The sequence below is a fragment of the Tenrec ecaudatus genome, chromosome 13 (assembly GCF_050624435.1).
Source record: "Tenrec ecaudatus isolate mTenEca1 chromosome 13, mTenEca1.hap1, whole genome shotgun sequence".
Taxonomy (NCBI): Eukaryota; Metazoa; Chordata; class Mammalia; order Afrosoricida; family Tenrecidae; genus Tenrec; species Tenrec ecaudatus.
The window spans coordinates 133491545-133514147 of record NC_134542.1 but is presented as its reverse complement, the minus strand read 5'-3'; the positions used below and the strand labels follow the sequence as shown (position 1 = coordinate 133514147).

The following is a 22603-nucleotide window of genomic DNA, read 5'->3' as shown; positions in this document are numbered from 1 at the left end:
AAAGGATGGATTCAGAGTAGAGGAGAGTGAGACTTGCCAAGTACCTTCATACTTGCCTTTCAGTATATCTTGTTCAGGATAGTCTTCTCAGAGTAGTCTCTCTAATCGATATGTATCTTCTATGTCTAGCAAAAATTCCTCCTCTGGACAACTCTTTTCTGAAAATATCTGGAGAGATGATTTGAATTTTTAATACTTGATATTAACCAAGTCAATGGAATATATCCCAAACACTGATAAAAAGTTGTGATTCCTATATAATTTAGAATATTTAGGATGTTGAAATAAGAATATAAAATACAAGGCACATTAAGAAAAATATCAGGGTTAGGGATAATAATAAGAAATTAAAAAAAAGAAAAATGTTAGTTCTTTTCTTAAAAATAACAGAGATAATAGCGATAATAATAATACTTCAGTAAGGTGTGGTATACAAGGAATTTTTCACCCAGAAGAAAGGAAAAAGGAAGAATTAGATAAATTGTTTCTGTCCTGGTATTATATGTAATCGCAGACATATAGGAGGTGAAGAACCAGAAAGTTCAATTAGAGCCCAAAGCGTTGTCTGAGTTTACAATGGGTCATAGATTAAACTTGCTGCAAAAGAAAAAAATAACTACCATAACTAATGACTCTTTTTGGGGGGAAAGAGAGGTCACAAACAATTAATTAATTATTCCACCTACATGCCTCGTAATTTTGATCTTTTTAACTGCAAGGGATACCCTTTACTCTTTGACTATAGAGTGTTAAAGAAGAACAAGCTGGTCTACTTACTTGCATAATTGGAAACTATACATCAGTAAGAATATCTTATGTAAGAAACAATAATCTCCTAGTAAGCTAAATATGTATAGACTTCTAAGAAAAACCCTGAAGCTTAAGACCCTAAGATAAGAGCACTATCGCTGGAGGAAGAAATGGTCTAGGAAAATAGCCACCATGCGGAGCGAGCTTATCATACATGCCTCATGTCCTGCCCCATTCTCCTCCCTCTCTTAGGACCCCTCTCTCAGAACCCATCATATACCACAAGCAGTGGTTCTTAGTATGTTGGTTTTCTACATGTTCTTAGTATGTTGTTTTTCTTGCTAGGTGCCAACTCACAGGCTCTACATATAACAGAACAAAACACATCCTCACAATTGTTTTTAAGTTGAAGTCATTGTTGCAGACACTGTGTCAGTATACTTCTTGGAGGGTCTGTCTCTTCACTGCCCCACTATTTTACCAAGCATGATGTCTTTGCAGGGATTGGTCTCACTGATAACATATCCAAATTAATGAGATGGTGTCTTCTCGTTGCCTCAAAGAAGCATTCTGGCCATTCTTCTTCCAAGAGAGTTTTTTTTTTTTTTTGGCATGGCAGTCCATTTTATGTTCAATATTCTTCACTATGTTATGTTCAATATTCTTCACTAGCACAATAATTCAAATGCATCGATTGTTCTTTAGTCTTCTTATTCCGTGTTCTATGTTCAACTAGCACATGTACGCAAAGCAACTGAACACTGCTTTCGTCAGGCATACCGTAGTCCTCAAAGTAGCTTCCGTGCTTTTCAACACTTTAAAGAACTCTTTGCAACAGATTTACCGAATGCAGTTGGTCACTGATTATCTTGACAATTGCTTCCATGAGCGTTGTTATGGAGACAAGCAATAAGAAATCCTTGGTAATTTCAATCATTTTCCCTTTATCATGATGCTACCTGTTGGTCCAACTGGGAGGATTTGAGTTTCGTTTACATTAGGTTGCAATCCCTGTTGAAGGTTGAGCTTCACTAGCAAGTGCTTCGAGCTCTCCTCTCGTTTGGCAAGCAAGGCTGTGTTATCTGCATCTTGCAGCTTATTAATATTTCTATCCAATATAGATGCTCGGTTCTGCTTCATATAGTCCACCTTCTCTAGTTATTTGCTAAAATACAGATTGAGTAAGTCTGATGAGAGGATACACCCTGAAACACACCTTACCAGATTTCAAACAATGCAGTACTCCCTCGTTCTATTTGCGCTTCTGCTTCTTGACCCATGTACAGGTTCTTATGAGCACAAATAAATGTTATGAAATTCCCATTCTTCTCAAAGCTGTCCATAGTTTGTTATGATCCACACAGTGGACGGCCTTTGCACAATGAAATACAAGTAAACATCTTTCTGCTGTGCTCTACATTAAGCCAAAATCCAGCTGATGTCAGGAATGATATCCCTTTCCAGACCCTCCTGTAATTGTGGCCTATCAAGGTACTGCTGCAACCACTGTTAAATGATATTTAGGAAAATTTCATTTGTATGTGATGTCATTGATACTGTTCTATATTTTATGAATTTTTAAAACAGTTTCATTGGGACATAGTACACATATGGTATATGCAATTCAATAGCTCAATCACATCCAGGAGAACTGTACAGTTATTACTACAATCAATTTCAAAACATTTTCTTCTTTCTTGTTACTAGCTCCTCATTTCTCCCAAACCTCCCCTGCCATACCCTCAAGAAACCATTAATCCAGTTACTGTCTCTATATATTTACCCATCTTGGATTTCATATACTGAAAAACATGCCAGATGAAAAAACAAACAACATAGCAGCAAAGAATAATAAAAGGTAATGACAATAACAAAATAAAATAGAGAAAAACCTTACTTGAGAAGAAAGCAGAAAATATTAAAAATGAGAACATTAAAATGGGTCACAAAGGAGATAAAATGCTGTGTTAGATTCCCTAACACTCTCTGCATTAATCCACTTCCCAATATAATATATGCATTTTTGAGACACTTTTGTTTTTAATGAGTACAAATAGGGATCTCTTCCAGTTAGTTGACCAGGATTTCTTCCAGTCAGTTGATCAAATTGTTTCCCAAACTTCTTGATACAGATTAGTGACTGTGTCCAGTGCTTCACTGGCTTACTGAAACATTGCATTTGGTATTTCATAAATTTTTGGAGTCTTGATTTTTGGCTACATCCTTCAGTGGAGCTTGGACTTTTCCCTCAGGACCACTGGTTCTTGAATATATGCTACCTCTTGAAATGGATGCATGTCAAAGTAGTTTTATTTATTTATTTACCTATTAATCTATCTTTTTATTTATTTATTTTTGGTACAGTGACTGAATTCTGTACATCTTTTGAGCTTCCTGCATCAAAATACATTCCCCCCACCAATCTTTCAATATTGCAGTTTAAAGCTTAAATATTTTTCTTGTGTTCTTTCAATTTAAGGCATTCTGAGCATGCTCTCCCTTTGGGTTTTCTAATTCTAGGTCTCTGTTTCTAATGAATTATGATAATGGTCTTCTTGCGCTACCTTTAACTTTTTTCTTTTCAGCTCTTTGACTTCATTTTTTTCATTTGCCTTAGGAACTCTAAAATTGAGATCAAGTTCCAGATTCTCTTCTTAGGTGTACATGAAGCTTTTCATTCCAGTGTTTTTTATAAAGTCCAGTTTATTTGTTGTTTCTTTTGTCACTAGAACTTTTGGAATTTTATTTTATTTTTTTAAAACATTTTAATAGGGACTCACACAACTCTTATCACAATCCATACATATACATACATCAATTGTATAAAGCAAATCTGTACATTCTCTGCCCTAATCATTTTTTTTCTTCTTTTCTTTTTTTACATTTTATTAGGGGCTCATACTACTCTTATCACAATCCATATGTATACGTATACATACATCAATTGTATAAAGCACATCTGCACATTCCCTGCCCCAATCATTCTCAAAGCCTTTGCTCTCCACTTAAGCCCTTTGCATCAGGTCCTCTTTTTTTTTCCCCTCACTCCCTGCTCCTCCCTCCTTCATGTGCCCTTGGTAATTTATACATTGTTATTTTGTCATATCTTGCCCTATCCGGAGTCTCCCTTCCCCCCCCTTCTCTGCCGTCCCTCTCCCAGGGAGGAGGTCACATGTGGATCCTTGTAATCAGTTCCCCCTCTCCGACCCACTCACCCTCCACTCTCCAGGGAATCCAGGGTGGATGATACCTTCAGGACCAAGGGTGTGAGGGGCGATGCTGGCATTCCAGTTTTTTTATGACGTTTTGCTTTTTTCATATATGTTTTGTTGATGTTATCCCACAGTTCATCTGTCATTAATGTTCAATGTATCAAATCATTCCTGAGATGTTCTCAAAATTCATGTGATATATACTAAAGATTGTATTTTGGCTCTTGAGACTTGCTTTCATTTTCTTTAGCTTCAACCTGAACTTACACATGAGCAATTGATGGTCTGCTCAAAAGTCTATCCCTGGTCTTGTTGTAGCTGTTGATATTGAACTTCTCTATTGCCTCTTCCCACAGACATAGTCAACTTGATTTCTCTTTCCCATCTATGGAAGTCCACATATTTACTAGCCTTCTGTGTTGTTGAGAAAACATATTTTTGCATGAAGAAACAATTGATCTTTCAAAATTTAGCATGTGATCTTCAGATTCATTTTATCAAGCAGGACATATTTTCCAACTACTGTTTCTTACTCTTTCTTTCCAACTTTTGAATCCCAATTTTCAATGATTATCAATGCATCTTGATTGTATATTTATCAATGTATGTAGAAAATGTTGGCTTATTTTTTCAATTTGTTCATCACAAGCTTTAGATGTGCAAACATTTGAATAGTTGGCATATTGACTGGATTTCTTGTATGTGGATACATATTATTCTCTAATAAATAGTATTTTATTTCAAGATAGATTTGAAATATTCTTTTTGACAATGATCACGAAGAGTCAGAACCAACTCTACATCACCTAATAACAATATACGTGAATATTTGTGGGTTCACCTCCATTTGCTTTCCCACTCCTCTTCATTGTGTGTGAGTACCTGTGGTAAATTCTTCTTACTATCATTGCAGGATTGTGTATACAATAGTTTTTGACATTTTTGTCTGTGTATGAGGGTTCTAGGTGTCCTACACCCTTGACAACATGTTCTTTTCTAACTTTTATAAGCATCTTTATCAATGCTGGGGTGAGATGAACTCATCTTATTTTGACTTACATTTTTGTAATGGCAAGTGATATAAAATATTTCTTTATATGTGTTCTTGACTGTCTGAATTTCTTCCTTGATTAACTGTCTGTTCATGATCTCTGACCATTTTATAATTTTATAGTTTGGATGTTTCTTATTGAGCTGCTGATATTTAATACAAATTTTAAAGATTACCCATTTATCTGATATGTCATTGTTAAAATCTGTGTCCCAGTTAGCAGTTTCTCTTTTTATTGTTTTAGTGTTATGTTTTTAGGTACATAAGTGTTTGATTTTAGGCACTCTCTAGTCATCTATTTTGTCTTCTGCTATTTGTGCATTTTTATTATGTTTGATATTATATCTATGCCACACATTAGGACCCATAAATCTGCCTAGCCCCTTCCCCCGCCCCTTGGGGATACTATGGTTTTACGGTTATTTTCAGTTCTTTGATTCATTCTGAGTTCATTTTTGTATATGGTGAGAGATAAGGATTTTATTTTTCTGCAACAGAATGCTAATTTTTCCAGTGCTATTTGTTAAAGAGACATTGAATAAAGATTTCATATTAGCCTCTTAATTTATCTTCTTTAATGGTTTTTTTGCTTTTCTGGGCTCTATTTAATCTTTGTATGTAAAGATAGTGGTTAGTTTCTCCATGTCTTTAAAGGTGGTGATAAAATCTAGATTAGTTTTTAATGTGTATTTATAGCAATTTGGGTAGTATTGACACTTTTGAAATGTTGAGTCTCCCTACCCATTCATTTATGTAGGTTTATTTTGGTTTCTTATAGTTGTTTGTAGTTTTCTGTGCATATCACTTTTGTATCTCTTGTTAGATTTGTTCTCAAGCACTTTCTCATTAGGGCAGCTGAATGACCAGCAAATATAAGAAAAATGCTTATGAGTGCTAGCCATCTGAGAGATCTGGCTGTTATGCCAAATCTTACTGTTATTTCCACTGATTTTGTTGTTGCTGAATTTTTTGAGTCTTCCCTCTGTAAAATCACATCATCTGAAAATAGAATTTTACCTCTTCTTTGCTAATTGTGTTCTTTTAATTTCTTTTTTTACAATATTTTGTAGAATCTCTTTTTATATCATTTCATTTGGTTCCTTTTTTATTTCATCCTTTTCATTTTTTATCTGTGACATTCACATCAGCTTTTGTTTTCATCTTGGACAATTTTGCCAGTATTTTCTCTATTGTGTTGATTATTATGAAGAGTAAACTTCTTGCCTTATTGAATTTTTCTATCATATTTTGTCTTCCAGATTATTTATTTATGCTCTAATCTTTATGATTCAGTTTCTCCTCCTGATTGAAAGTTTATTCTGTTTTACTTGTCCTCATTATTAAAGATGGCAGGTTAAGCTTTTGATTTTCATTCTCTGTCCTTTTATATATGTGTGTTTACTGCTGTAAATTGCCCTCTGGCTATTATGTTTATTGTGTCACAAAGGTTTTAGTATGTTGCATTTTTAATCTTATTTGTTTAATTTCTTTTTTCCCAATCTTTCTTTCATTAATTACTCAGTACTTTCATTTGTTTGTTTTTCAAATTCCTCTCATTTCTCCTCCTATGGAAATATCTTTACTCCTCCCTCATATTTGAGGAATAATTTTGTTGGATTACTGGTTTGCAATTTGTTGTTGTTCAGAATTTCATATGAGTCATTCCATAGTCTTCTTGCTTGCCTGGTTTCTGATGAACAATCAGACTTATTTGACTTTCTTAGTAGGTGATTGTTCTTTTTTTCACTAAGTTCTTTCAGGATTCTTCCCTCGTTCTTGATGTCTGACAGTTTGACCATATCTCTGGTGACTTTTTATTTCTGTGGATTTTTTGTTTCTTATTGTTACTTAATATCAATGAGATGTGGGTTATTTCTCTTGATAGAGTCACATATAAGTCTAAAACTTTTTCTCAATTATTTTCCCTTTTTGTTGATTGCTCTCTGTATAGATTGGAGTTGAGGTTTATCCGTAAGCTCACTAATTAAAATTTCTATTCCTTCAATTCTATGCCTCTGCTCTTTGAAAGTGTTACCTATTTTTGTGTTTGTTACTGTTTGATGGTTTCTAGTTTTTCGTTTTTTTCCCTTGTAGATCCCTTGAACTTACATGAATATCATTCTTCTAAATTCTTTTTCCATTAGTTCTAGAGCTTTCTCTTCAGAGATTTCCTTCGTATATGAATGTAGTCCACTGGTTCGTACCTTTTCTCTCTCTCTCATTGAGATTGCCTGCTGTCTCCATGACCTCATCATGTAGTTGTTAGAGGTTGGAGGGAGGTTGATTTTTATAGGAGTAGTTTAAAATTGCCATGTGATGCCACAAAGGAACAATAGAAACCACACACACACACACACACACACACACACACACACACACACACCACCACCACCACCACCACCACCACACCACATAAAAAAAAGTTAGAAATAAATAAAATTTACCAATGGAACCTTTGTGTAGCCTATGATATCCTAACTAATTTATATTAGTTATCCATAAAGATCATAGACTATAGCAGTAGAGACCCCAACCCAGTTGGAAATTAAGATAGTAAATGAAATCATATGTTAGAGCATCATCATTCATCTTTGTTCCCTTAACATTTATGAATGGTAGAATGGGCCGAGTTAAAATATTAATAGAGACATTAACCCAGTTGAAAAACAAAACAGTAATTGATGCCAAGTGCAGGTGCATCCTGGGAATGAACAAGGTGAATTAACACTTTTATGACGTTTCCCTAATAATGTATCTTTCCTACTTAGGCGGGAATAAGAGAGTAAAACCTAGAGGAAATTTCATGGCATGAAGCAAATAGAGAGAAAGCAAGTAGTGCAACAACAAGAATGGGAACATTATTGACAGGAAGTAAAGTAATTTTCCTGGAGGGATTAGTGAATTAATACTTACAAATGGTCCAAGCAGGAATGGTCAAACATCTAGTGAACACGAGAGGAACTAGTGTTATATTACTTTTTGCTGAGTTCATTCATAATCAACGGGGTTATAATAAACCTCGAAAGGGTTGAGTGACAATCAACTAATAAGTTCAGAGTTTATTACAGAGAATATTATTTTCAATGGTCAATGTTAAATTTAAAGAATACATTTTAGTAGCTACAGATTTCATTTTCTTATATGCATACTTTTTTGCCTTTAAATCCTCAACCCTTTTTCAAAATGCTCTTTATGTGATAATATGACGTTTTAGGACCATTGATCAATATCTTATTAATATTTCATTCTTTTATATTACTTTTTAGAACAAGATTAAGATGCTTTTAGACTACATAATTTAAAACAATCTTTGAGGTTAAAAGTATTTTGCTTTTAACTGGACAAAAGGAGAGATTTCAATTAAATATTTTATTTCCTCACCATGTTGATTTATAGGTACCACATGTTGAATTTGATACTATCTGCTCTAGAATGGAAACCTTCTCCATATTAATTCAGATGATCATCATTTATCTCCATTATTCCTCTTATGTCCTTTGCATATATGTGATTTATATCTAACTACCAGAATTACATTTAATTCCCACAATGGAGACTGGCTGGTATTAAGGTCTTCTGGCAAATATGATATTTCCGTCAGCATGCAACAATGAAGACATATTTTTGTCAATTCAATGAACTTCAAGCTTTGTTGGCAGAAAAAAAGACTAAAAGACTGTATAATATTCTCCAAGTGACCACAATTTGTTAATATGTTGGCACAAAGAAATACACTTACACTCCATTTTCTCTCTATTGGCTTCACTTTAAGAGTAGATCTTGAATTAGCACAGAATTTTAGTGCTTAGAGTGCTTTTTTTTCAGAAGTTATTACATATTCAACGATGCCTTTCAATCAATTCAGTTTCAATTCATGTGATGCCAAAAGATTTTCCAGTTAATATGATCATTCCAGGAACATTTGAAACTTTTAACTGAATACTTTGCTGGTGTGACAACCTCTTTTCTCCTTGATCCTGATACGGCAAGGGTCACCATAAATGTGTGTGTGCACATAGGGCTGAATATGCAGGTACAGTACAGTTTGCATAGAATAATAATTATAATAATTGTATATTTACCGTTTTTGAAACATCAATTGTTAATTTATAGAGTATGAAAAGAATTTCTTCATCCGTTTTATTCATTGCTGCTGAAGTGATTGTTCTCTTTCATATATGGGGGCAGAGGGTAAATATTGCTGAAAAAGCATACACTTTTAGTGAAGAGGAATTCCCCAAAGTGAAGCTATTGTTTCTCAGCATAGCTTCCATCTAGGCTGTTAGGCTATGGAAGATGGTGTTCTGTCTTTCTAATACGTCCCCAAAGAATTTTGCACCTTTCATTTACACCGCTTTAAGGGATCAGTTTGGGGTTTTCCGAAGGACTCAAATTATCTTCCTTTTTAATGCTCGTTGAGTTTAACAACAAACAATATGTCAGAAGAGGCAGATGAGAATTGGAGGCAGTGATAACGTAAGTTTTCTTCCCTTATCTGGAGGACAGGCCTTGTTGCTTTAAAAGAATGAGCAGGTGCATTTTCCTTATGGGGGAAATAAAATCATGGCACAAAGTTCCTGGCATTTTTCCTATCAGTACAATTTTCTGCTTTCTAAAAACTTCTTACAAATAGACATCTATAATTGTCCTTGTCTATCAATAAAATCTATCAAATAATACTGCTTCTTTGGAATCCTGCCAAACCATCCCCAGAACCTTTTCAACTGATCTTTCTCCTTTGAATGTAGCCGGATCAGCAGATCGCCTCAGAGGCCACGATTTTATTGTCATATTTTTTAAAGCCTTGAGATGATGTATTTGTAGGTATCTCCTGACCACAGAGACATCTTTAAACATATTTTACTTGGAATTAACCGGTGCATATATGGACTGGGCCCCTAGTAGCAAGTTTCTCACTTACCGGTATACTGTAAATTGTACAATGTAAAACTCTCCCGCTGATAAATCTTTGTAAAATTTATAATAACCTTCTATTTTTTTACAGAATAATTTCTACTCTTCACATGCAAGGCAGTCCTTTTCAAGTTGTGGCCCTTTCTTAGGTCCAGCCTCCCCTACCCTCACTAGTCCTTGATATTATTTCCTGCTCTAGCAATGTTTACCTAGTGGAATGCTCACATATTCTGTTTCCCTCCGTATTCATTCTTTTGCCCACCTCTTTATCTTCTAGCAATATCAAAAATAAACATCTCTTATTCATATCTCTTTATTCATTTCATCATCTTCATCATTGTTGTGTTTTTTTTAAATGCTATCACCAAAATACGGTGACTCTATGCACAGGGCGACAAAATGTTGGCACATACCATTCCAAAGCTTCTACTGATGGATTGGTGGTGCCTGTGAGATATCTTGGGATGGAACTCTGGCCTTCTGCAGAGAAGATGAGAATTCTACCATTGAACTTGTCTCATCCTCCAATTCTTAAGTGTTTCCAAGCCTCTGACACATAATCCCATTCCTCGATAATTTGTATTATTTCACCACCTAGTAGATGTATATGGTATTGTGGACTTTTAAAAATATCTTTATTTACAAGTAATTCACATATATCATTTAATTGTTCAGTCATCTTAAGAGTGGTCTAATTATTACTGAAATCAATTTCAGGAAGAAAAAAAAACTAAGCTAATATGTTGGTACAGATACATTTTATATTATTATTTACACTTAATTTTACTTTATAGACTTCATTTTATGAATATATCTCGAGTCAGCACATCTTATCTAGACAAACGCCTTTATTTTCTGGTTCAGTTTTCTTTCTTGTACTCATGGTTGTTAGCTCCCCGTTTCCTTCTAAGCTCCCGCACATGCCATTTGGTCATTGTTCGTACAGATACCATCTCTGATTTACCTAGCCTTGACTTCATAGACAGAAAACCATACAAAACAAAAATGAGAAACAAAGAAACCAGCAAAAATGACAAAATAATACAAAGAAAAACCTCAAAGAAAAAGCAAGACATTTTAAAAATAGAAAGAACTTTAAAGTGATTCAAAGGGAGATCAAATATCATGTTGACATGTGTACCCACCTACATCGTCCATAATCTACTTTATAATGCTCTCTGTCCGATAGCCACGCCATTCCTCTCCTTAGATTACAAAGAGGGGTTTTTACCAGAGGCTTGGTTCAGATGGGAACCCTGAAAATGGAATTGGGGCTTCCACAATGGCCCATAGCTTTCTGTAAACCGTGTGTTCACACTTTAAGCTGTGATACCATTCCCTTCTTCATATTGGGATCTCTTTATGTACAGTCCTTGATCCCACAAGCTTGTGTGCTTTTCTTCATGCATGACATAGAATCGATGTGGACTTAGTTGAAGCCTTACTTCGATGTCTCCATGTGTTAAGACAAGCCAGGCACCATTTGATTTCTTCATCACACTTTGCTATTGTGCTCATAACATGAGAGCATTTAGTAGGAACACATTATAAAAGCTCCTTCTTCTTAGAGTAATGCTACAGTTAAGTGTGAAATTGTAAATGGTTTTTGTTTTAATTAGCTTGTTAAACTATTTTCAACCTGCCAAATAATAACCAACTTGAATTCAAGGGCTTAGAGCAGTGGTTCTCAACCTTCCTAATGCTGTGACCCTTTAATATAGTTCCTCATGTGATGGTGACCCCAACCATAAAATTATTTTGTTCCTACTTCATAACTGTCATTTTGCTATTGTTATCAATTGGGCGAACCCTGTGAAAGGGTCATTAGATCCCCAAAGAGGTCACAACCCACAGGTTGAGAACCACTGGGTTAGCATCTTAATAGTTCCTAATTTCTCAGCACTGGTAGTAACACATACCTTTTTGACTTGCCCAGACTAAAATCTTTTACCCAAACAATAGGGGTTGGTGATAGGGCTTTCTACTGTAAAAAGTTACAGTCTCAGGAACTCACAGGCACTTCTTTCTGCCCTATGGAGTTACTGTGATTCAACATTCACTTAATAGTAGTAGTGATTTTTTTTTAGTCACCTACTTAGTCTTCCACGGTGTGTGTTCCCATTATTCTACTAGACACTCTTTGTATGCCCTGTAATAGGGCACTGTTCTCATTGATGATCCTGTAGCTTTGGGGTTTACATTTAGGTCTCTAATACTCTTGAGTTCACTTTTGTGCATAGGGTGAGGTATGAGTCCTGTTTCATTCTTCTGCAGATGAAGATCCATTTTTTTCAGCACCATTGGTTGAAGAGGCTGTCTTTTCCCCATTTATTGTTCATTGATACTTTGTTGAATATCAGTTGCCTGTGGGTGAATGCTTCTATTTCTGGGTTTTCTATCCTACTCCATTGGTCTATTTATCTATCTATCACTGTATACCAGTGTCAGGCTGTTTTGACTCCTTTGGCTGTGTTGTTTTGCATTTGGGTAGTGCAATATGCCATACATTTCCTTTTTAATATTTTCTTTGTTTATCCTTGGCCTCTTCCCTCTTCATATGAAGTTCTTGATTAGTTTTTCCATTTCTTTAAAGCATGAAGCTGAGATAAAGTTCAGGAATTGCATTCTATTTATAGATTGCTTTAGATTGTATTGACATCTTCGCAATATTAAGTCTTCCTATTGTAAATGGTGTTGCTTTCTCCTATTATTTCATGGCTTTATTGGCATTCTTATGCATGTCATAAAATTCAATAGTGTAATCATATCAAGCAGAGTTGTATAATGATTATCACAATCAATCTTAGAAAATTTAATTCTTCCCTGTACTCATTGTGATTTGTATAATTATGTTTTTAATTGTGGCAAAAATATACACAACAAAACATTCACAATTCAATACTTTCTATATGTACAAATCAGTGCCATTGATTATACTCTATTGTGTAACCATTGTTGATATCCTTTACCAAATTATTCTACCAACATTAACATTAACTCCATAACCCCTAGGCAAAAACTTTTCTGTCATCTCCATTAGTAACGATTGGTCGATTTTGGTTTCTTTCTGTTCTTTTCTAGTGCTAACTGCTATTGCTTTCTTAGTGTCTTTTTCCAGAGCTCTCTTTATTGGTGCATGGGAATCTAGTTGGTCACTGCTTACTAATCAGAGTGAGTGTGGGCATGCCTGTGCTTTCAGAATGGAAAACTCAACAACAAAAACAAACCTTCTTTGAGTGGTTTGCTGGAATCTAGAGACCTTCCTGTTTTTTGCATGGGAAGTAAGGGGGATGCATCATTTCAAGAGGATGGGGTGGCACCGGAAGAGGACACCAAAAGAGGAATTGAGTGATAACTAGAAAAAAAATATAACAAAAGGACAAGCCCAAAGGAAATCAAATAAATTATAAAGTAAAACAGCCTTTGTGTGGTGAGTCCTGCCCCTCTGGTAGTATTTTTGTGTTTATATATATGCTGAGTGTGGGCCGTGGAACATGTGGTGGGGGTGGTGAGGGTGGCAGGGGGGAGAAACACTGGAGAACAAAGCATGAAAGCAGGAAGAAGTGAAAAAAAAAAACAACCCTGTAGTTTGGTTACTGATTATGTCAGCACCAAGCTGCCATGAAATGTGTTTTCCACTAGGTCTGCCACTTTGGCAGTTAGGTAAGAGGTTTGGTTAGCTGGCTTGCCTTTGGGACCACAAAACATAGCTGTTCTGAGGAAAGGGACTCACAGAAGTAACTCTTGCCACAGGTCAATGGTAACATGTAGTTGTCAGCAGGTATTGCTCTTCTCCCACTGTAAGAAATGAGCAGCAGATATTAAGGGCTCTAGTAGAAGGCAAATGTTTTGAGAATGATGATGGCAACAAATGTACATAGGTTCTTGACACAATGGATGTATGTATGGATTGTAATAAGAATTGTACGAGCCCCCAAGAAAATAAATTTTTTAAAAAGCTGGGTCTACTTAAAATTTAAGTAGACTTTTTTTTTTACTGCCAGTAAATACAGGTTATCCCTTCTAGTGAAGCCTCTTCTGCAGCTGCTGAGATCATTCTGTGCTTCTTGTCTTATGGCCAAACCCCCTGGCTTCTGCTAGCACACACTTTGATGTGCAAAGGGATAAATGTGAACTGCAGAGCTGTCTTTTAAAAGGAGACAAAAAGATAAACAATTGATTCACTCTATTTTTATAGAGTTGGGGAGTTAAGTTAGTCTTAGAAGTGTGTAAACTGGAAGGAACTTGATGATCCTTCAATGAAAATTAAATGTAACATTTAAATGTTTCTAAGCGGAACACTGGGGTCTGTTAGTCTTTCTATTTCTTTCCTTTCCCTTTCTATCTAAATTTGCTTTGTGTTTCCCTCCTTTCCCTTTATATTCTCAACTGAAGTAAAAGGTAACTTTTACTGAACAATTAGAAAAGATTCGTTATTTTAATTTCCAAGCCAAACAATTGGAAAGAGAGAGGAAGAGGACTTGGTTATTTGGAATGATTATTTTAGAGGCCAGATGGTTTTCCATATTAACTGAAGTTAAACAGATCAACATGAGCAGGATGATTCACGGGACAGTGCCATGCTGTCCATTACAGTAAAAGCATATATTATCTGTCAGTGTTAATACCAAACATCTTACCTCCACCCAAAACCGTGTAAGTGACTCCACTTCATGCTCACTACATTTTCTCTGGTCATATCAGATTTATTTATACTTCAGTTTGCTCACTTTCTGTTGCTTTCCTTCAGTATATGAATATGTTCCATTCACGTTTTCCCCCACCCAACCCTCAAAGCCCAACAAAGTCTTAACCTAATCATCAATGTACTATTACATTAAAAATTATTAATCATTAAAATATCAAAAGTGATTTCTAAATATACCTTAATGAAAGTATCAATGTCAGGACAAATTTATAACATAAAATAAAATTACCTTCTGAGACTAAATCTTTCTGAGAGCAAACAGCCTCACCTTTGTCTTGAGGAGCCCCTAGTGGACTAAAGCATCAATCTTGTGGTTAGCAGCCCAGCATCTAAGTCAGTGTCCTTCAGGGCTTCTTCTTTTAAAAATTAGGAGCATAAAAACATGTTAAAACCCCATTCCTCAGGAATCTCACTAGATATATTCATTGAAACAGAGTGCACAATTTATTTTTCTTAATTATTATTTGATGAAAATGTTTGAAGATATGTGTATCAAAGGATATTAAAAATAAAACAATAAGATAAATTAAACAGAATTAGCAGTATGATTGGCTAAGCAAGCAGAAAATGCTGTACATTATTACTTTAATGTGAGGACTGTCTTCCAACAGCCGAAAAATCATAAACATTAAATTATTTGCCTTGACAAATAAGCGGCCATCTAGCTCAGAAGCAACAAAGCCCACAGAGAAGAAGCACACGGCCTAAGCGAACACAAGGTGTTGAATGGACCATATAGCAGATACAAAGGAACAAAAACAATCATTGTGTGATCACCTTCCTCACATAATGGCTGAAGACGAAAGTGTGCATAAGCAAGTGTGGTGAAGAAGGCGGATGGTGCCCGGCTACTGAGAGATATAGCGTCTGGGGACTTAAAGGCTTGAGAGCAAACAAGCGGCCATCTAGCCCAGAAGCAACCGAGCCCATACGGAAGCAGCACACCAACATAGGTGACCATGAAGGACAGAGGAGACCAGGTCTCCAACATCAAAGGTGGGGTGGTGGTGAGAATCACATCACCGTGAAAGAGGGGGAGTGCATGATGGGGACCCAATGCCCACCTGTAGAGAGCTGAACACCCCTTCCAGAGGGGTAGTGAGGAGGAGATGGGCCACACAGGGTTCAGTGTAACAATAATGAAACTCAAAACCTTCCTCTAGTTCCTGAACGCTTCCTCCCCTCCCAATCATCATGACCCCAATCCTACCTTGCCTTGCGGACCTGGTTGTACCAGAGGATGTACAGCGGTGCAGTGGGGATCTGGAGGCACAGGGAATCTAGGACAGACGAACCCTTCAACACCAGCGGTGGGAGAGGCGACACCAGGAGGGAAGGGCATGTAGAAAGGGAGAACCGATCTCGGAGATCTATGTGTAACCTCCTCTCTGGGAGATTGTCAAGGGGGAGGCGGGTGAGGGGAGACGCAGGGGAGTGTAAGATAAGATATAATAATTATTTATAAACTATCAAGGGACCAGGGGTGGGATCGGGGAGGGAGGGGGATGGGGGAAAAAAAGGGAAACCGAGCTGATTCCAGGAACCCAAGTGGAAGGTGAATTATGAGAGTGACGAGTGCAACGAATGTATAAGGGTGCTTTGCTCATTTGATGTATGCACAGATTGTGATAAGAGCCTTATGAGCCCCAATAAAAAGATTAAAAAAAAAAGAAAGAAAATGATTAGGGCAAAGAATGTACGGATGTGCTTTATACAATTGATGTATGTATATGTATATGTATGGATTGTGATAAGAGTTGTATGAGCCCCTAATAAAATGTAAAAAAAAATTAATTGAAAATTTAGTAAACATTAATTACTAGTAAAAAAATTATTTGCCTTGAATAATTTTATAATAAGGCGAATAACATGTTTATTCTTATATTACAAAAAATATAATCCATGTATGATGCCCATTAAATGGCAGATCGTGGTCTTTATTGATTATAGACTAATTGATATATTTCAATCTAAAAGTATAACCTTGCCATCACCACTAAGACAGCAGGGGGCAAAGGCGAAACGATAAATGCTGGCAGAACAAGATGAATTTTCCAATAGACTCATTAGAGTAATTATCAGGGACTGGGAGAGCTGTTTCTTTACATCAATCCCAGCAACTTTGACCTTTAGATTGAATTTCTTCATGGAATTCAGCCAGACTTTTCCCACTTTAAAATAGTCTACTTTTTTCCCCTATCATCTTTTATATCCTTTAAATGGTTACTTTTAGAGCAATTAACACACACACACACACACACACACACTTTGGTTTTTGTTTTTGCAACTTCACCATTCAGCAGTGTTCAATTGTATATAGAGATAAATTAAAAAGCAAATTTTACACTGAATAATTTTTTATTGTTTGTAATTTATAGTGTCTCAAATAAACAAAACATTTTTGTTGTCTTTGAGGAAAATTCATGTATCAACACTATGTGAGAAATTAGAAATTTCCTATAGACTTTTAATGGATGCATTCTTTAAAAAGTTCACAGTCCATTCTGTCCTCTGTGCAGGGTGGGTTTGAACAGCCAACCTTAATTATTGTGTTAAAGAGATACTTTTATGTGTTTTGTTTCCTTAATACATAAAGTACCACATGTGGAGTAATACACATTGTCTCATGTTATTTAAAGAAAATAGGGCTAGTTATACCTTATGTGACAGTGACGTGTTGTTCTTTCACAATAAATGGTATAAATTGTTAATTTATGGAAAGAATTTGACTCTTCTGGATTGATGTTCTGTGCTGAAAGTACACAGTCAAATAGAAGGCGGCTTTGAAAAGTACATGCAATTTTTTATATGATCTTTTTTTTCCTTTGTAAGTTTGATTGATAGTCATTTAAATATGGTTTAAAGAGTTGTGCAGTGATTACCATAGTCAATTTTAGAACATTTTCTTCATCTTATGCTCATTTTTGTACTCTAAGAAACTAATTTAATTACTATCTCTTTATACTTACCTGTTCTGAATTTCATGTAAACAAAATCAAACAAAAAATACTCCAATAACAACAGCAAAATAAAACCCATAGACAATGAAATCTGAAAGAAAGCAGAAAACAATAAACACTAGAACACATTCAATATGAGCCATAAAGGAAAAATTGATAAGATGTTAACATGTAATCTAATTATATCTGTATTAATTCACCTTCTTATGCACTCTGTCGAGGGTAAGGCTATTGACATCCCTAGTCAGTGGTCTGAGGGAATTCGGTGGAATTTTAATCCCCCTGAGGCCTCTGTAAATGAATTTTGTGCTTTCACTGTCATCCATATCTTTCCATAAACCAGGTGCTTAGAATAGAAGTTCTAAGACTGATTCCTTTCGGCGTTTGACAAAAAAAGATTATTGGAAACCACTGAGGGATTCTGCAAAGTAGAAGGATACATGATAAACTAGCAGAAATCAATTGAATTCCTGTAAGCCAGCAAAGAGAGCTTTAAAAAGATATTAAGAAAGCAATACTGGGGGCTTAGGTGGAGAGCAAATGTTTTGAGAATGATGAGGGCAATGAATGTACAAATGTGCTTTACACAATTGATGTGTGTATGGATTATGTTAAGAGTTGTATGAGACCCTAATAAAGCAATAAAACAATAATAATAACTATTTATAATTTAAGAATAAGGGTTCAAGGAGATAAGGGAGAAAGGGCGAACAGATTACAAGGATCTACATATAACCTCCTCCCTGGGGGATGGACACTGGAGAAGTGGGTGAAGGGAGACGTCAGATGGAGTAAGATATTACAAAATAATACTAATTTATAAATTAGCAAGGGTTCATGGGGGAGGGTGAAATGGGGAGGAAGGAAAAAAAATGAGGAGTGAATACCAGGTCCTCAGGTAGAAAGCAAGTTTTTTGAGAATGATGAGGGAAACAAATGTACAAAAGTACTTGACACAATGGATGTATGTGTGGATTGTGATATGAGTTGTGCAAGCCCCAATAAAATGTTTTAATTAAAAAGAAGAAAGAAAATATTTCTAAAGTGATGGAAAATATTTCTAAAGTAATTATACAATTATGCTTGATCTAATTGAAGCATGTTTTTATAATATCTGTAAAGCTCCAAATAAAATAATTTTATATAAAAAGGAAGCAATACCATTTATAATATGCAAACAAAAGATTAAATATTTAGATATAAGCCTAAACAAAGAAATAAAAGACTTGTACCAAGAAAACCAGAGGATACTATAACAAGGAACAATAAATAAATAGATAGATAGATAGATAGATAGATAGATAAATAAATAACCTACATAAATTAAAGTGTACTGTTAATGTATAGACAGATTTCTTTTTCTTTTTATCATTTTTTGGGGCCTCTTACACCTTTGATCACAATCCATACATATATACAATGTGTCAAGCATATTTGTACATTTGTACATATGTTGCCATAATAATTTTCAAAACATTTTCTTTCTACTTAAGCCCTTGTTATCAGCTCATATCTTCCCCTCTCCTGTCCTCCTTATGCGTACTTGATAATTTATAAATTAGCATCTTTTTCCTGTCTTTCACCAACCACGGTCTCCCTCCACCCACTTTTCTGTTGTTTGTCTCCCTGGACGGGGTTCTGTGTCAATCATTGTAACCAGTTCCCGCTTTCTCCCGCCCACTCTCCCTTTACCCTTTTGGCATCCCTACTCTCATTATTGGTCATGAGGGTTTTACACCTCTCCAGGATTCCTTGTGTTGCAAACTCTTATCTGTATCAGTATACATGCTCTGGTACAGCCGGGTTTGTAAGGTAGAATTGAGGTCATGATAGTGGTGGGGAGGAAGCATTAAAGAACTAGAGGAAAGTTGTATGTTTCGTCGGTGCTATACTGCACCCTGCTGGCTTGTCTCTTCCTTGTGACCCTTCTGTGATGGGATGTCCAATTGTCTGCAGATGGGCTTTAGGTCTCCCAGTCTGTGCTCCCCCTCATTCACACTGATATAATTTTTTTCTGGGTCTTTGGGGCCTGATACCTGATCGCATCGACACCTCATGATCACACAGGCTGGTGTGTCTCTTCCATGTGGACTTTGTTGCTTCTCAGCTAGGTGGCTGCTTGTTTATCTTCAGGCCTTTAAGACCCCAGATGCTATGTCTTTTGATAGGTGGTCAACATCTTCTTTCTTCACCATATTTTGTCTCCAGCAATTGTGTCTGGAAGATGAGCATCACAGAATGCAGGATTATTAGAACAAAGTGTTCTTGAGTTGAAGGAGTACTTGAGTAGAGGTCCAATATCTGTCTGCTACCTTAATTCTTAACATATAAATATATGTACATAGATCTATTTCCCTATCATTATATATAAATATATTTACATATACGAATGCCTGTATTGAGACCTTGCCTCAGTTCTTTCCCCTATTTGGTATGCCAATTTCATATAGTGAAAAAGTCAATACTATCCAAAGAAATCTATAGATACAATTCAATCCTGATCTAAATCCCAACTTCATTCTTTAAAGAAATGGAAAATATTTTATTACTTACAAGCTTTGGATCACATAGGCTTGAGCTTCTTCCATGTGTGCAAAGATAGCTGCTTGCTTTAAGACAAGTCTTTAAGATCCCTGCACCTTTATCTTCTGTGGTTCCTTCATCAGGGTAGAGAACCAAGCAGAGTCGCATCATAAGAAAGTGTTGTTAGTAAGGCAGAGATTACGGTTATGTGCAGGTTCAAAATCCATGTATATATCCAAGGTTTATATATATCCCTGTTCCACTTTGGTGGCAACATTATCAGCTTTTTTCAAGATGATATAAATAACCTCCTTTGGTCATTATAATAATAGTATCATTAAACTAGTCTGTGGTATAGCATTTCAAATACTATTGAGATCAAGGGAATGTTTGTATATAAAAACACTTTTGAGAAGAAACTATGTGAGATGTCCACTTGTACATATTTTTAACAAAGCTTAAAGAACTTGACTTCTGTTTCACAAAGCAATTAAAGAATGACACAGGGCACATGGTTCAAAAGCCTCCATTCTTTACCCAATCTCTATGGCATAACTATGTATGCAGAGCTGAAACGTGGCTATAAAAGCTACAAAAATATAGACTTCATGAATATATGGTAGTTTGAAATTGTTTATTGTTGGGAAACCTTGAAAGCAAGAGATTTGAACCAAAGCCCAATGATGTAGAAATCTGCAAACGCAGCAGAAATCCCCCTCCACTTCTCTTGCTATGGTGTTAGAGCTTTGTGTCTAAAGGAGTGTAAGAGTTCCTTTAAGTAGTAGCAGGGTTATTTAAGGTAAAGTCCCCGATCGCAGTGATCAACATATAACACCACCACCACCCCCATTCTGCAGGGGGATAAATAATAGGAACGTGCGTGAAGGGAGACAGTGGATGGTGTAAAATATGAAAATAAAATAATATATAATTTATCAAGGGCTCACGAGGGTGAGAAGGTGGGGGAGGGAGGGAAAAAAGAGGAGCTGATAGCAAGGGCTCAAGTAGAAAGAAAATGTTTTCAAATTAATGGTAAAATGTACAAATGTGCTTTCTACAATTAATATCTGGATTGTTATAAGAGCTATAAGAGCCCCAATAAAATTATTTACTAAAAAAAGTGAAGTCCATTCACTTAGGTTGACAGACCCAGCTCCTTCTGGTGTGGTCCATGTAGTACACTTTAAACCTTGAGAAAGCTAAAGCTAAAATCCGTGTAATCTATACTATGGGCCCCAAGTATCAAAGCTAAAGAAAGTGGGTTCAAATGCGTAAGTAGCCACCAAGGACAGAGCAGATTCTCTCCTTTGGGTGTCTATAAAAGCAATGTAAATTATTTCTCCAAGGGGAAGGCACCCTCTATGCCCCTTACACATCAGCAGAAATGATATCGTCTTCTTTTTTTATTTTTCCTCTGGTTTCAGAGGTCAGGTTGTGTGCATGTGGCTTGTCTTCTGCAATGTCTCCCAGAGAGTGGCAGGGAGAGAGAGGTGTCTCTCTCTCTCTCTTTTTTTAAATCCACCTAGACCGGAGTACTACACACTGGTACAGCTAGAGATCGATATCGTCTTCTTAGGGCCAGACAGCCCTCCCTGCCAACCTGATCATGAGTTCGTGGTCATGAATACCAATGTAGGGATGGCCACACAGTAAGCGTGACTTAGGGCTTGCTCACATAGCATGGACTATTCCATACTCTCCCAATCCTCCTGAATGAGAAACTGTTCCCAGGAGAGGTGAGACTTTCTCTGGAAAAGTGCTTTTTTTGGTTGTAAAAATAAGGGAGTGATACATTCAAGCAGTAGATGGTCATACCATCCACTTCTTGGGGGGCTGGATCGAAAGACTGCATGACAGAGGCCACTGTGTGTCTTTGTCTTGGTGTTTGTTCTTATAGCATTGGTCTCACGCATCATTTGTCTTTTGTGTGTGTGTGTGTGTGTGTGTGAGTGTGTGTGTGTGGGGGGGGGCTAAATTCTCAGCAAGATGTTCTCCATGTCCAATCATATCTCAAGATGTTTCATGGTTTCATCATTGTGTTGGGGTTTTTGTTTGGTCTTAAGCCATGCATAGTATTCCATTCTGTGTATGTATCAAAGGTTCTGTATCCATTCTTCTACTGATGGTCTTTGGGGCTATTTCCAAATTCTTGCATTGTGAATAGTGTTGTGATGAACATGGGAATGAATCTGTCTGTTCATATGATATCTCTTACTTCTTCAGAGTGTATACTCATCAGAAGTATGACTGGGTCATGCCCAGTCCCAATTATTTTAGGTAGCACTGTATTGCTTTACAAAGTGGTTGTAAATGTTTGCAGATGGGCCCGTTAGAAGTGTCAGATCAGATAGAAAAAAGACAAACTGTATGATAGTTCCAGTCTCTCCAGATGCTTTCCAGAATTTGTTGTTTTCAGTGTTTTGTTATTTTGCATTCTTTTAAATTCAATTCTCATTGTCAAGGTAAGGTGGTATTCCATTTCTGT

General features: G+C 36.1%; 1 protein-coding gene across 2 annotated transcripts in view; it reads left to right on the top strand.

Annotated features, from left to right (window-relative positions):
• The window catches only part of DPP10 (dipeptidyl peptidase like 10), a 775824-nt gene that overhangs the window by 551601 nt on the left and 201620 nt on the right, over positions 1-22603 (top strand). The window contains exons 7-8 of one of the 2 annotated variants that reach the window (XM_075529533.1): positions 9838-9890; positions 18498-18504. The exons of the other annotated variant lie outside the window; for it this stretch is intronic. Coding sequence (XP_075385648.1) covers positions 9838-9890; positions 18498-18504 — 60 coding nt within the window. The remainder of the gene's footprint in view (positions 1-9837; positions 9891-18497; positions 18505-22603) is intronic. 2 annotated transcript variants of the gene reach the window in all.